This window comes from Terrapene carolina, unplaced genomic scaffold (genome assembly GCF_002925995.2).
Source record: "Terrapene carolina triunguis isolate 2854851 unplaced genomic scaffold, T_m_triunguis-2.0 Scaffold120, whole genome shotgun sequence".
Lineage (NCBI taxonomy): Eukaryota > Metazoa > Chordata > Testudines > Emydidae > Terrapene > Terrapene triunguis.
The window spans coordinates 7,391,026-7,407,647 of NW_020664471.1; the positions used below are offsets into that span (position 1 = coordinate 7,391,026).

Consider the following 16,622-nt stretch of genomic DNA (forward strand, 5'->3'; position numbering starts at 1 on the left):
TTTGACAATAAAATATGCAGAATTTTGCAAAATATTGTTCACGGAATTTTTAATATTTTTGTGCAGAACTTTTAATTTTTTGGCACAGAATTTCCCAGGAGTAACCCATTCACCTCAAATAAAGTATTCTTACACTGGGCTGACTATACTTTTTTTTTTTTTAATTATTGCATCTGAGATCATAGAAAGAGGAACAGTTACACAGGAATCAGAGTGTGTCAAATGTTATCACAGACAAAAAATAAAATTAAAACTCACTAGGTTATAAACAACTCACTACACAGGAAAGCTTAGTTTGATCTTTTTTACAAGTTAATATTTAGCACAGCGATTACAAATTCTTAGTAAATCTTCCTTCTAGGGCTGTCAATTACAGTTAACAAGTGATTAACTCAAAAATTATTTTTTTAATCGACTTAAATCGTGATTATCACAGTTGTAATCACACAGATAATGTTTTCACCCCTCAGCTAATTTATAAGTATTTTTTGATTTTTCTTCATTTTCAAATATATTGATTTCAATTACAATACAGAATACAAAGTATTCAGTGTTCACTTTATATTATTTTGATAAATACTTGCACTGTAAAAAAAACGAAATAGCATTTTTCAATTCACCTCATACAAATACTGTAGTGCAACCTCATTACCGAGGAAGTGCAACTTACAAATGCAGATGTTTTTGTTATATAACTGCACTCAAAAACAAAACAATGTAAAACTTTAGAACCTACAGATCCACTCAACCCTACTTCTTGTTCAGCCAATTGCTAAGACAAACAAGTTTGTTTACATTTATGGAAGATAATGCTGCCCGCTTCTGATTTACAATGTCACCTGAAAGTGAGAACGGGTGTTTGTATGGCACCATTGTAGCTGGTATTGCAAGGTATTTACGTGCCAGATATGCTAAACATTCATATGCCCCTTCATGCTTCAGCCACCATTCCAGAGGACATGCTTCCATGCTGATGATGCTCGTTGAAAAAGTCGATTAAATTTGTGACCGAACTACTTGGGGGAGAATTGTATGTCTACAGCTCTGTGTTTTACCCGCATTCTGCCATATATTTCATGTTATAGCAGTCTTGGATGACAACCCCACACATGCTGTTCAATTTAAGAACACTTTCACCGCAGATTTAACAAAATGTAAAGAAGGTACCAATGTGAGATTTCTAAAGTTAACTACAGCACTTGACCCAAGGTTTAAGAATCTGAGGTGCCTTCCAAAATCTGAGAGGAATGAGGTGTAGAACATGCTGTTGGAAGTCTTAAAAGAGTAACACTCGGATGCAGAAACTACAAACCACCAAAAAAGAAAATCAACCTTCTGTTGGTGGCATCTGACTCAGATGAAGAAAACGAATGTGCATCAGTCTGCACTGCTTTGGATCGTTATCGAACAGAACCCGTCATCAGCATGGAAGCATGTCGTCTGGAATGGTGGCCAAAGCATGCAGGGGCATACGAATGTTTAGCAATACATTGCAAATACCTTGCAACTCCGTCTACAACAGTGCCATGGGAACAATAAAGAGATTGCATTACAGTACTTGCATGAGGTGAATTGAAAAATACGATTTCTTTTGTTTATCTTTTTTACAGTGCCAATATTTGTAATCAAATATAATATAAAATGAGCATTGTACACTTTGTATCGTGTTGTAATTGAAATCAATAGATTTGAAAATGCTGAAAACATCCAAATATACATAATAAATGGTATTCTATTATTAACAGTGTGATTAAATCTGCGATTAATTGTGATTTTTTAAAAAATCTCGTGATTAACTGCGATTCATTTTTTTAATCGCTTGATAGCCCTACTTCCTGTACACCCAACTAATCTTTATTATAAATATCAATACATAATGCCAACAAGATAGAAACATGATAATGTGAAATTTAGACCTAATTGGGAAATTAGTGGTTCAGTCAGAATTAAGATAAGCTTTTCCCACACACTACAGAGATGTGCCCCTGCAGGGAGGTTTGTATTCACTTAGATAAGGCAGGATACTACCTGCAAAGAGAGCAATTTTATATTCTTTATTATGGATTGTGGTGCTTTAAATTTCTGGCAGAATATCTGAAAGCTACTACAAGTTCTGTTCGGTTATCCCCAAAGTGACAATGGACATCATTATGCCTGTAAAAGAACAAAGTCTCTGATGAGAGGACATGAAAATAAAAAATGCACATGAAGAATAGTAGGACAGTTTAGTGCAGGCTATACATTAAAGTTTGAAATTAAGTTTCTCCAGTAATATCAAAACAATCATACTGAATGCCTTCTCTGCATCTAATGCTAGCAGGCTACTTTTATCCTTTGGTTTAATGCAATATTAGTGTTCCACCTATTATGATTTGTGTCCATTCCTGGGACAGAGCCAAATTGGTGTGAACTGGTAGTAACTAAGCTAATAGTTTGACTAGATAAATTATATTGATCAGTACATTCTATGGTCTTCTGGATTTTTAATCATTTGTACATACAGTTATGCTGGCCTCCAAAACCGGAACTGGCCAATTTTCCCCATTCAAGGAAATAATAGAAGATTTTGAACGATTTGAAGCACTAAGCTCCTGAAAAGATATACAGAACTTCTTTCGAAAGCCACCCAGACCTAGAGATTTGTCACTTGAAAGGGTTTCTTAGTGTTCTGAACTAATGTGCGATTTTTAAGTTCTCCAAAAAAGTATATATTTGCACTATAAAAGGAGTTGCTGAGGGTTGAAGTTTTTTTGTAGACCTAAAACGGTTCTCTTGATTCACCATCAGTTTATTTTATAACAATTGCAGGGAATGAGTGGGATAGGGTATTTTTGAAAGCATATGGCTACATTTATTTCAAATACTTAAATCACTGTTGGGTGCGTGAGAGGGACATGTTTGTCCTAGATTTGATAATGGTGATGAGTTACACTTTTAACTTATTCAGCTTGAACTTTTCAGATGCACTATTACTGATTTTTTCCTGTAATTCTCATAACTGCTCTACAGCATAAAACAGGTGCATTAGTGTACATATCTTCAACTAAAATGACTGAAAGGTATAAGTTAGTTTTGCATGAATCATGACTGTGGTACTAAATGCTTTTGCCAAAGTCTTTTCCCACCAATTTGACCCTATCACCACCCCCACTCCTCCGAATCCTTCAATAGTTCTGTCTCTTAATATAAAAATACAAGATTCTCATTCTCATCTACAAGACCCTTTGCAGTCCTGCTACCATCAAAACATTTGCTCTCTTGTTCTCTTTCTCTAGTCCCCTTTTCTTTATTGCTCCCTTGGCTTCTCTTTCCTTCAGTTTTGGCTGCATGACTTTTTCGTCTTGTCACATATGCTTGGAACAGCTTTGATAACACTGCTCTACAGCCAAAATGCTTCTGAAATAAATGTAGTCAAACTTTACTAATTCTGGGTCACTGAGAACGAAAATGGTTAAAATTGTTGATTGGCTCTAGTTTTCAAGATATGCTATTGGGTCAGTATATACGACCCTTGACTTGGGAATGGCGGAGGATAAGTGAGTTATAAAGGGAAGGGATCTCAATTTAAACCAGAAATGACTAAAATACATCTTTGACTGGATCTACGAATAAATCTATGACTGGGTTTGGACAGTACTTGCTTTTTAGGCAAAACAATGAATGATGCACTCTGAAGCTGGTATTGTGTCATACATGATATGAATTGCATCATGTTATTCCTAGAAGTCATGGATGATGCAATCATAATTGCCCTATATCAGCTCTAGAAATCATACAGTGTCGTGCTCTCTTATTTGTCAGTGTTTGATTTTGCAAAGGGACACATTTCTGTTTAGCCAAAGTGAGCAGAGATGCCTCGTACTTGTGTGAACAGTGCAGATAACTTCTGCTATGTTTGTGGTGAAGTGACTTTTGCATCACAAAAGCGCAGTAGAACCACTATGGTTAAGAAAGCCTATCACCTTTATTTTGGCTGCAAAATTGGAGATCAGGACAAGAGGTGGGCCCCACACATATGCTGCAACACTTGTGCAACAAATCTTCGCCAGTGGTTGAACAGGAAAAGGAAACCTATGCCTTTTGCAGTGCCAATGATTTGGAGAGAGCCAACAGATCATACCAGCAATTGTTACTTCTGCATGGTGCCTCCAGTTGGGAAAGGTGTGTCAAAGTAGAAAAAGTGGACTGTGCATTATCCAAACATTCCATCAGTTATACGCCCAGTACCCCACAGAGAAGGACTGCCGGTTCCTGATGCACCAGAATCATTCTCACTTGAGTCAGACGAGGAAGAGGATGAAACTTCTGGTCCTGAACCATCAATGTCACAGGACCCACATTTTCTCCCATCCTCCTCCTCTGAACCACACCTCATAACACAAGGTGAACTGAATGACCTTGTCAGGGATTTGGAACTACCCAAGAGTAAGGCAGAGCTGTTGGGCTCCAGACTACAGCAGTGGAATCTCCTGGAAGGTGATGTTAGGGTTTCCATGTTCCGTGAACGTCAAAAGGATCTTGTCCCATTCTTCTTCATGGAAGGTGATCTTGTAGCCTGCAACAACAACATCGATGGTGCGATGGCAGCCCTCAACATCGTTCACGATCCAGATGAGTGGAGACTGTTCATTGATTCATCGAAGACGAGTCTTAAAGCTGTTTTACTGCATAATGGCAATGTCTGCCATCAATTCCAGTTGGTCATGCAGTCCATATGAATGAAACCTATGATAACATGAAACAACTTTTGAGGTGCATAAACTATAACCAACATCAGTGGCAGCTCTGTGGCGATTTGAAGGCTGTTGCTCTCTTGCTTGGTCTGCAGACTGGATACACAAAGTACTGCTGTTTTCTCTGCGAATGGGATAGTCGTGCAAGAGATTCCCACTACATCAAGAAAGATTGGCCACTCCGACAGTCATTGGAGCCTGGGAGGAAAAGTGTTCGGCATCCACCTCTTGTTGAATCAAGGAAGATTTTGTTACCACCCTTACACATCAAGCTGGGTCTGATGAAGAACTTTGTCAAGGCCATTGACAAAACACAAGCAGCTTTCAAGTAACCTTGGAAATTTTCCACGGAGGTAAGTGAAGCTAAGATAAAGGAATGTGTCTTTGTTGCTCCTCAGATTCATGAACTTCTTCGAGAAGATGCATTTGACCATGCACTGCGTGGCAAGGAAAAGACAGCATGGAAAGCCTTCCAGTTAGTGGCAATAAATTTTCTCGGAAACAACAAGACAGACAACTACAGGTTGTTGGTGGAAAACCTCCTCAAGCCATACAAAACCCTTGGTTGCAACATGTCACTAAAGATACATTTTTTGCATTCTCATCTAAATTTTTTTCCACCGAACTGCGGAGCAGTGAGCGATGAGCACGGCGAGCGATTTCACCAGGACATTGCAACAATGGAGAAACGCTATCAGGGCAAATGGAGCCCATCAATGCTTGCAGAGTATTGCTGCACAGTGACAAGAGATGCTCCATTTAATGAATACAAGAGACAAGCCAAGAAGCGCCGAGTAGACACTGAATAGGACTAAACTATGTACAGAATAGTTTTTTGCCTTTTGTTTCATAATAAATTTTATTTATATAACCCTTTGGCTGATTTTTAAAGTGTGACATAAACAGGACAGGTGAAATATTATCATGTAAAGCAACCATAAACACATGAAAAGACCTAGGTTTACAATTTATGATTAAAACTCTACTATCTACACAATATACATAGACATAAAAAGTAAAAACTTAAATATCTTAGAAACAGTAGCCAGTTGTTTTAATTGTCATATTTGAATTCAGCACATCAAAATACATAATAAATAGCACATTTTATCTCTGAAGCAGACGACTTCTCAAAAATTGTAGACCAGTGTAACCTACACCATGAGGAACCTATTATTCTCCTCCACATTTCTGCTAAAATGCACAACCCTTCTGCCTCTCATCTTCAATAAACCCCACATCCTCCTCCCTGAATGTTGGCCTAGCCTTGTTTTATGTTTGCCTCAAATAAAATACCTCTATCCCAATATAACACGAATTTGGATAGAATGTGGTAAAGCAGTGCTCCGGGGGTGGGGGGTTTGCGCACTCCAGCGGATCAAAGCAAGTTCGATATAATGCGGTTTCACCTATAACGCGGTAAAAAATTTTGGCTCCCAAGGACAGTGTTATATCGGGATAGAGGTGTATAAGCACTTCCATACAAGCAGTGTGTGTCATTGAGGTTTATAAAGCTCTTTAGAAAGTAATAGCACTTTTTCTTAAAAATAAAATACTAAAGCTAATGGAATTAGCATCCATTCCTGCATTAAGTGTTGTATTCATTCTGCCAACCGAAAAAGACATTTTTAATTAACTACAGAAAAACAAACGTTATACCCCTTGACATTACTGTAAGTACTAGTGTTTAGCCAAATGGTTCACAAATACATTTAAAATGTTGAGTATATACTTCAATTAGAACAAAAATTCTCCTGAACTGTATTATAATTGGCAAACTTGTCAATATGAAATCCCAGTAAATAGTTACTGTTGGCATTCACTTACAACCATAGCTACACAATTTATAGATACTGCTTAAATACAGAAGTACAAGAAAATACCAGTAAAGAAAATGGAATTTATTTATTTATATTATAGTTGCAGCTAAAGACTATATTCAGGATTGAAACCTCACTGTGGGCATTGTACAAACATCAAATGGCCCCTGTCACAGCACAATTTACAAAGTAAAATTGAGGCAAAATGTAAAAAATAGTCTCAGTGTTTTGCCAATACTGGCTTTTGCTATATATTGGCTGGGGAAAAGGAAATCACAACGTATTTGCTATACACTGAAAGTGAAATTGTTTCCTTGTACTTGCTTAGTGCACATCCTGGGATTAATCCACTCTCCAGTCATTTCTCATGGAAAAAGAGCACTGAATCCAATACAAGTTTTGCATGCAAAAGGAGAGCAAGATCAGGCCTCCAAGATGGTGTATACAATTGATCCAAGTCTGTAGACCAGGGATCGGCAATCTTTGGCACGCGGCCTGTAAGAGAAATCCACTGGCGGACCGGGATGGTTTACCTGCAGCATCCGCAGGTTTGGCCGATCGCAGCTCCCACTGGCCGCGGTTCACCGTTCCAGGCCCGCATTTCCCTGACGAGCCGCGTGCCACAGCTTGCCGATCCCTGCTCTAGACATTCAAATAATCTTGGAATGAAAGCTGCACTACAGGCACTTTTTTGTAACAATTTCATACAAGTAGGGGAGTAAGCTGCTTGGACCGTTTTGATGTCAGCTTGAAGACACAAAAAACAGAACCAGGAAAATTGATTCCTTTATCAATGGTTAATGCCTTCTCCAAGTACCAACACTCAAACAAGCACCAATTAGCCCTTCTTCAAGAACACCCCACAAAACCACCACCTTGATAACCCCACTAACCACCACATGGTTATAAACCTTCCCCATTTATGTTTTGCTTTACAGAGCCTATATCACAATACCAGCTAGGCACTTGTTTATAGAAATTAAGACACGCTTTAAGGAAAAGGTCATTTACAAGGTCACAGTGGTGCCGCTCCAGTTGTATCTGTTTTCATGTGTAGGTATAGAACATAGACTGCATTAGTATTTTTCCATTGTCAGGAGATCAACAGCAAAGTCATCAAGTAGGTATACTTATTTTATTATATGTATCAACAGTTTGACAGTGGACCGTGAGGCATTGCTTACACTCTGACAGGCTCTGGGAGGAATGGATGAGATTGTTTCAGTGGCACTGTTCCTTCCGTTGAAAGGTTTTGTGTAACCGCTTGTTCATTCCTTACATCCTTATCATGTGGTCTCAAGATTCCATTCTATCACCACTCCTGGTCAGTGCACACGTGAGGCTATTAGAGTAGAGTGCTAAATCTTTGGGATCACAGAGCCATTAGCATGCTTATAAAGTCTGGTAATGCTGGTTGCCAGGAAGAAGAAACTAGAGAAATTGACAGGGATTTGTGACTGCTCCATCTAGTGCTGGAGTGCATCTACCTCTTGCCAAAGTGGCTTGCAATTCTGGACTCCCAGTCAGCCATACTGGCTCATTCTGCTTCCCCAACACCCACCTCCCCAACAATCTGAAGTTGGCCTGAAGGCTCTCTTTTTCCATGATGATTCAGATTTTGCCAGTCATCCACCCCTGGCACCTGTAGGGTGAACTTCTGCATTCTTGCAATACAGTATTTGCCCACTCACTTAAAACAAGGTGTTTTTTTAATTATTACGTCAAACAACAGTTTTCCTCTAAGCATGAAGGCAGAAAAGTAGTTTGTGCCTGGGCTACTATATTTTCATTCAAGTTCTTCAAGGCTGGGCTATTTCAAGATGCATCTGGAATAGCCCTGGATGGCTATGCAGAAACTTCAATTACCACTCAGCAAGACAGGCCTTGCCAACCAAGTAGAGCAGTCAATATGTAGAACATTCTACAACCTATACTGGCTTCCTCCTCCCTTTATAATTCTGGGTGCAATTCAAAGTGGTGGCTCTAAATTCTGTACAATTTGGAACTCTGCTTTCATTAGGGACTGCCTCTCTCTTCCCATTTACTACAATGATGGCTTAGAGAAGATAAGGAATATTTTCTGAGAGCCCGCAGAGATTCAGAAACAAGAACTGGAAGTACAGCATGGTCATTAGAAAACCAAGTGTACTACTTCCATTCTTGAACAGCCTAGCAGAGACCCAGTTGGCTGATTTTCAGGGCAATACATATTTTGGCCAAGCCTTTGCCTATTTCAGTTTCTAGGGAGAAAAGCTACTTTTTTCCCTTTCTAGTGTTTATTTGGTGCCCAGATACTATAGTAACGAGAATCTTAGAAATGCATGAATTAAGGGACGTTTAAGGCAACATGTGAATTTTAAATTGGTGTCATAGGCTAAGATGTTATATAAGTCATTCTTTTAAAAAGTTCAGTAAGCATATGAGAGACAAGAAGTCATCTCTTCTATGCCCCTGCTTGTGCAGAATATTGCTTACTGTGTGTTTGCTAAACCTATGTCCTATCTTTAGCTATCCCAAGCAATAAAGTTGCATCAATATTCTTTGGAATAGAGAGTCCTGTGGCACCTTATAGACTAACAGAAGTATTGGAGCATAAGCTTTCATGGGTGAATACCCACTTCGGCAGACACATGCATCTGATGAAGTGGGTATTCACCCCTGAAAGCTTATGCTCCAATTCTTCTGTTAGTCTATAAGGTGCCACAGGACTTTGTCGCTTTTTACAGATCCAGACTAACACTGATACTTGACAGTCTTTGGAATCTATTCCATACTGTACTAGATCTCACTGTGAGGTTACTGTGACTTTAAATTAAAGTCTTAGGACCCAAACAAGTTTAAGATGAGTACTCGTCACCAATGTGGTGTAAAATCACACAATTTTCTTACCAAAAGGGGCCATTTCCAAAAGGTAAGGCTTGTACAGTACACAACCCAAACATGAGCTATGCTTGAGCTCAAAAAATAATCCAGAGCATTGCCAGAGATGTAAGAACATTTATGAACCTAAATGGCCCCTCAGTTTTACACTTTTGCTCTTGTACCTTACATATATATATATATGCTGGGAATGCTGAACCCCTCTACAACAGTGACAATAAGGAAATAAACATTTCAGCAGAAATGCAGACATTTGTTTCAGGACATGAAGTCATGTGGCAACTAATGATCCATTAAATGAAAAGCTAAATAGAGTATTCCACAATCCAAGTGACTGAATTTAGCCAATCAAGAAGTAAATACAACAAAAGGAATAATACATTCCTAAATGGCTTGTTAGTTTAATTTTTTCCAACTTCAGTTTAGTTTTTAATTTCAGATAGCAGTTTTTCACACACACAAAAATAGTAATACAACTTAGTACTACATATATATTAATCTTTGCTGAGAGGTTGGGGGCCACACCAACATAATGAGGAGAGACTGGGACTGTTCAGCTTGGAAAAGAGATATTAAGGGGGATATGATAGAGGTCTATAAAATCATGAATAGTATGGAGAAAGTAAATAAGGAAGTGTTAGTTATTCCTCATAACAAGAACTAGGGGTCATCAATGAAATTAATAGTCAGCAGGTTTAACACGGTTCAAAACAAGAACTAGATAAATTCATGGTCCATCAAAGGCTATTATGCAGGATGGTCAGGGATGGTGTCCCTAGCCGCCCCTGTTTGCCAGAAGCTGTGAATGGGTGACGGGGATGGTTCACTTGATTACCTGTTCTGTTCATTCTCTCTGAAGGATTTGGCGTTGGCCACTGTTGGAAGATAGGATACTGGGCTAGATGGACCTTTGGTCTGACCCAATATGGCTGTTCTTATGTTACGTTCACTTTTGCCCAGACTAAAGTAGTTTTATCATACTTTGCTTCCCATTTATTCTCTTCTTATAGTGTAGTCGCAAGAAGATCCTATCTTTGTAGTTCAAAGAGGTTACAAAATATGGGTTTAAATCTCACACACACTTTCATCCAATAAAGCTATTCTACTGCTCTGTTATTTCTTTAACTCAAAAGTGAATACGATGTTGTAATACAATTCGGTGGGAGTGGAATCTTGACGTCCAATGTTTTTATCTAGAGGATCAATTTTTTCATTCAAGTGCTTAAAAATGGGTTGGCAGAACATGAGAGCAGGAGTGACAGCAAGCAGACTAGTCCAGTTGTGAGAGTATTTCTATGCTAATCTATTTTTTTTAATTGCTAACAGAACTTATTTAACTTTGACTTCTTAATAAAAAGAGTTCCAGGCTTTGTCGCTGGCCAAAAATGTTTTTCCCTCCACTGTACGAAAGGAAAGTTTGAGAGAAGGTCAAAACACTCCGAAAAGGCTGTCCAAAACAAAACAAAAAGAACTTCCAGTATTATGAAAAAATTGAGAGCCCCTGCTTTTGAACAGCTTTATCTATTACAAAAAGATCAGGAGGATGAAAGTTGAGGTAGAAGTAGCCATCACTAAGAAGTGCCTCTGAATATTCCAGTGAAGTATGATTTTAATGTGACTATGCCTATGTTTATACAACAACATAAAAACAGCTATACTGAGTCAGAACATTTGCTATCTAGTCCACTATCCTCTCTTACAACAGTGGCCAGTGCCAAATGCTTCAGAGGGAATGAACAGAACCAGGCAATTATCAAGTTATCCATCCCCAAGTGTCCTGTCCCAGCTTCTGGCAGTGAGAGCCTCAGGGACACCCAGAGAATCAAGTTGCATCCCTGATCATCTTCGCTAATAGCCATTAATGGACCTATCCTCCCTGAACTTGTCTATTTTTTATTTATTTTTTCAAACCCAGTTACACTTTTGGCCTTCACAACAAGTCCTGGCAACAAGCTCCACAGGCTACCTGTGCACTGTGTGAAGAAGTACTTCCTTATGTTTGTTTTAAAACTGCTACCTATAAATTTCACTGGGCGACCACTGGTTCTTGTGTGGTCACCCAGTGAATAACTCTTCTTCACTTACTTTCTCCACATTCATGATTTTATAGACTTCTGTCATATCCCCCTATTGGGACTTGAAGATGGTTTCTATGAGCCATCCCTAAAGCTGACTTCAGGCAGTTGGATGAGAGAGATGGCAGCTGCACGAACACTATCATCAATAGCATCATGGCACCCTCCCGCTACCACAGCACACTGGTCTGGATCCTCTGTGGGTTTCACAAAGGCCATCCCTGAGCAGCTGTAAGAAATATAGTGCCCAATCCATGCCCTTTAGGGAAATAAAACAAGGAAGCTTTCAATCCTACTGAAGAGTTTACAATTCCGAAGTCTTTGTCACAATGAGAGGACCAGACATGTTTTAGCCTTCACCTCAATGTTTCCAGCTCAAAGCTCTACAAACTCAAAAAACTGGATTGACAGAAAAGTGATAAGACTGATCCTGTGCCTAAAACAGAATCAGAGAAGGAAACTTGTGAATGGATCACTCTTCCCCACGTCTTAAATGGTCAAAGAGTCTGCAGATGGTACATTATTCCTTGCCACTGATAAAACCTAGAAGAAAGTGTTGTTTCGCTAATAAACCCCTCTGTTGAAACCAAGTTTCGTAGTGACTGACACCACCCTACACTATTAGATATAGCTCTCTTTACCTGTGCAAAGCTGCTCCCCTTCTTGACTAAAATAATTGAGGCCAACTTAGGGAAAGCTACCCTTCCCATACAATAGAGAAAACTGCAGTTCCCCTCAACTTTTAATAGAAATTCAGTCCACAGATCACGCTGAGCATGACATACTGAGATCGAAGTTTCTATGGACTATTTATATCAGCACTGGAACCTGCTGATGTCCAAAGCTGCACCTTCATAGCAGAGATAATGGCTTGTTAGCTGCCTGAGAAAAAACTCAAAATTTCTAAAAGTTGCAAAGTTAGTTACTTACTTTCTGATGCAAGTGCAACATGCTGCATGGGTCTCATGGAAGCATGAGAATATGAATGTGCCTTACTGAACAGCCACCTGAGAACAGTACCTTGTCTTGCATCTCTTGCTTTCCCCATTCAGTATTCATTTATGAACATCATTTGTAGTGTTATACACTGAAAACTCTTAAGGGATGCATCTGTAAGCCACATCCTCAAAGGGACTTAGCTGTTGTCATGCATATCCTTTACGCAAGGTGCCTCTCCCCGCGGCTGCGGCAGGTCCGGAGGTGGGGGAGAGTCATCTCTCCCTGCCACAGCCTCGCAGGGCTGCGTAGCTTAGAGGGAATTTATGTCAGCACCTTAGCCATTTGTTGCCAGAAACGCCAGAAGGCAAAGTGGCAGCACCAATATAGCCTTTAGCTCAGTGATTAGGGCACTCACCCAGGATTCCCCTCTCTTCCTGATGAGATTTGATTTTCCCACCTCTCAGGTGAGTATCCTAACCACTGGACCACGGAGTCACACACGCTCTCTCTAGCCAATGTATATTTAATTAGTCATACAAAATGGAACAGCTCCAACAAGAGAGATTGAGAAAGCCACATCAGAATACTCTAAAGCCCAGAGATTGGGATACCTATCTGAAAGGGGAGACCCCTAAATTCAAATCCCTTCTTCATACCAGAAAGAGAGGGGAATTGAATCCAGATCTCCAACATCCCAATGGATTTTCCTAACCATTAGGCTAAAAATGGTAAGGAGACCCCCTCTTACCAGCCATTTTGCATGGTATTAGGCATGCTCAGAACACCTCCTGTAGGGAAGACCTCATTGAGGCCCCCACTGGAACTTAGATGAGAGAGGTTCCCAGGCATCTAGATTGAGATGGCTGCATGCATGCTCACTAGCACAAACTTAGGCACCTTGAGGACTTTATCAGTGGAAATTTAAGGGTTTCAGGCACCTCCAATGTGAGATGGATGCTGAACTGGGGTTTGGCAGGTATGTAGTACCTAAATGTTGACTTAGCACCTAACTCCTTTTGTGAATCTAGTCTTGTCTCTCTACTTCTTTTTGTATGGTACCTACAACGTTTTAGTGTGTTCAGAATAATAATGGAAGTTGAACTCGGATACGTGACCATCCCACCAAGTGGTGGAAGCTGGAACTACCCCAAGGGAATTAGAATATCCCCAAGAAAATCAGGAAAGAGACAGTATAGTTTTATGGTTAAGAATGAAAAGGGGGAAAGCCAGCTTGGGTTCTATTCCTAGCCCTGACCTGTTGCATGACCTTGGACGAATCGCTTCACCTCTCCCTGCCAGCTTTCCCTTGGTCAGGCTATAAATACGCTCTTTGATAGGGAAGCTGCCCCCTCCTCTGTGCAGCTCCCAGCACAACAGAGCCGTATCTCGGGGACCCTACGGCTGCTACTGTAATGGGAAGAGAGCTGTGCCAGCAGCAGCAGACCCAGTTTACTGTCCGCGTGCGACAAGCCAAGCTGCCCTGTTCAGGCCCCCGGGTCCTAAGCTTGGCTCTGGCGAAGAGGTCACCAGGCAACACGTGGCCGGTCTCTCCGCCCTTGACCAGCTCTTTGCAGCCACAAAGGGGCTTGCGGAGGCCCAGGGAACTCCAGGCGGCAGCGCCCGCGAGGAGCGAGACAAGGGCTGTCCCGCCCGAAGGAAGGGACAGGGAGCGGGCACAGGGGACGCGGGGTCTCGAGAGCGCTGCCCGAGGGAAGGGGCTGGGCTGCCGCGGGGCCCGGAGCGGAGGGAACCGCGGTCGCGGTCCCACGGCCCAGGGATGGGATGGGAAGAGAAGGAGGCAGAGCTGCAGGTTTGACCGGGCCCACGCGCTCCCCTCTGGGGCGCCCCTGTCCTCCCGAACGGGAGCCCCCCCCCGCGGGCCGCGCCGAGCCCGGGGACTCACCTGCCAGGGGCGCCCGCCAGCCCTGCGGCGCGGGGCGAGGGGCGGTGGGCGGCGGCTCCCCGCGGCAGCCGAAGGAGGTGGGAGTAGAGAGGCCGGAGCCGGCGGGCCGAGTTCAACAGCGCAGCCATTATCCTCACACACACACGGGGCAGGAGGGGCACGTGACCGCTCCAGACTCAACCACACTGAGCCTGCGGTGGGGGGGATGAAGGAAGACACGCCCCCTCGGGCCAACCCATCTCGCAAGGAGAAACCACTAACCTCAGGGGCGTGACAGTGTCAGGCTCCCTATAATTAGCCCCAATGGTGTCAATTTTCTCTCTGTTGGTCTCTCTTTTTCCCTCTCCCAAATGGTACAGCCCCAGCACGGTCGGCGCGCGGTAGACCTTAACCCTGGGTTAGAACAGTCCGCTGGGCCGGCCAGAAACATGCCCGAAGTTTTCTGAACCAAGGCCCAGCGGTGAAAGGCAAGCAGAGACCCTGGCAAAGGGAGGAGAAGAACGGGATGCAGAGGGAGAACACGCCGCGCTGGGCGGACGGACGCTTCCTCAGCCTCCTCAGTTTATTTAGGGACGGTTGGTGGTCGGCCCGTAGCGGGACCAGGCCCCAGCCTCAGTCTGTCCTCGCGCGCCTGAGAGAGGAAGTCACGTGTCTGTAGCCTGAGCCGCCAACCCTAGGGGAGGCGGCGGTCTCGCCCATCAGCGCGGCTCTCTCTGCCCCTGCCCCCCCGCTGGGCCAGGCTGGGGGCGGAGCTTGGCGGTAGGCGCTTGGCTGCGGCCGGGGTGAGGGCGGGGCTCAGGCAAATTGCACCGCGGCGTCGGCCCGGGCTGTGCGCGCGACCCGGAGCTGTCGCTGCTCTTTCCTGCCTCCCTCCCCACCGCGCGACTCCGTGTGACCGGCCTGCGGGAGCCTGGGCGGTGGGGCTCGTGACAGGCTCTGTTCCCATGGAAACCAGCGCTGGGAGAAGGCTGGGGAGCATCAGCCCAGTGACTGCCGGCCCCAAGCAGCTGGGGGGAATGGGCCTGGCGGGGGCTGTCAGACCCGCAGGGCAGCGACCCTTGGCTTGCAAGCAAGTGTGTGCACTCGTAATGCTGGGTGGGAGTGGGTGTGAGCGAGCTGCGTTTGCACCTTTGCTACTGATACTATTGTTTGGCTGAAGACAGTCTACTAGGCTACAATACTTCTCTTAGAATTGAAAACAGACTAATGAGAGTTATAGGCAGTGGCATGGTAGCCCTGTCAATGCCAGAGTATTAGAGCAACAAGGTGGGAGAGGTCCTATCTTTTGTTGAACCAACTTCTATTGTTGAAAAAGAAAAGGCTTTGAGTTTACACAGCACTCTTCAGGTCTGCGAAACTAATGCAAATTATTGCAGGCATGAGCTAGAATAGATTAGTCAAGGTAACCTTTAAAAGATTAAAATGTGCTCCTCTTTTGTGCCCTCCCCCCAACGAATTATCTGTCCTGATCTGCTCAAAAATATTTCCTCCTATGTTTAGAGGGTTCTGTCTAGAAAAGTTGCCAACTTGGAAAATTGTTGTTAGAGTCTACTGTGGTCAAACCATGTTAGATAACACTGTTTGGTCCCGCTTGTGTGGACTGAGTAGAGCAAAAGCGTACAGTAGAACCTCAGCATTACAAACACGTTGGGAATGGAGGTTTGTAACTCTGAACAAAAAGTTATGGTGGTTCTTTCAAAAGTTTACAATTGAACATTGACTTAATACAGCTTTATGTCTTTACTATGCAGAAGAAAAATGCTGCTTTTAACCGTCTTAATTTAACAGAAACAAGCACAGAAACTGTTTCCTTACCTTGTCAAATCTTTTTTTAAACTTTCCCTTCCTTTTTTTTTTGTAGTTCGTTTAACACAGTACTGTACTGTGTTTGCTTTTTTTCTTTTTTTCTTTTTTTTGTCTCTGCTGCTGCCTGATTGCATACTTCCAGTTCCAAATGAGGTATGTGGTTGACCAGTCAGTTCATAACTCTGGCGTTCGTAACTCTGAGGTGCTACTGTAGATAGTTTGTTTTGGTTTTGATAAAGTTTTTCATTTATGGCCTGGTTCTGAACTTAATTAAATCAGGAGTAACTCCAAAGATAATATCAGAGGGGTAGCCGTGTTAGTCTGAATCTGTAAAAAGTAACAGAGGGTCCTGTGGCACCTTTAAGACTAACAGAAGTATTGGGAGCATAAGCTTTCGTGGGTAAGAACCTCACTTCTTCAGATGCAAGAAGTCTTGCATCTGAAGAAGTGAGGTTCTTACCCACGA

General features: G+C 42.5%; 1 protein-coding gene across 1 annotated transcript in view; it reads right to left on the reverse strand.

Moving 5' to 3' along the window:
* The window catches only part of LRPPRC (leucine rich pentatricopeptide repeat containing), a 168,391-nt gene extending 153,885 nt beyond the window's left edge, over positions 1 to 14,506 (reverse strand). Inside the window, exon 1 of the mRNA XM_026652508.1 lies at positions 14,351 to 14,506. Coding sequence (XP_026508293.1) covers positions 14,351 to 14,478 — 128 coding nt within the window. The 5' untranslated portion in view covers positions 14,479 to 14,506. The remainder of the gene's footprint in view (positions 1 to 14,350) is intronic.
* Positions 14,507 to 16,622: the final 2,116 nt, after the last annotated feature.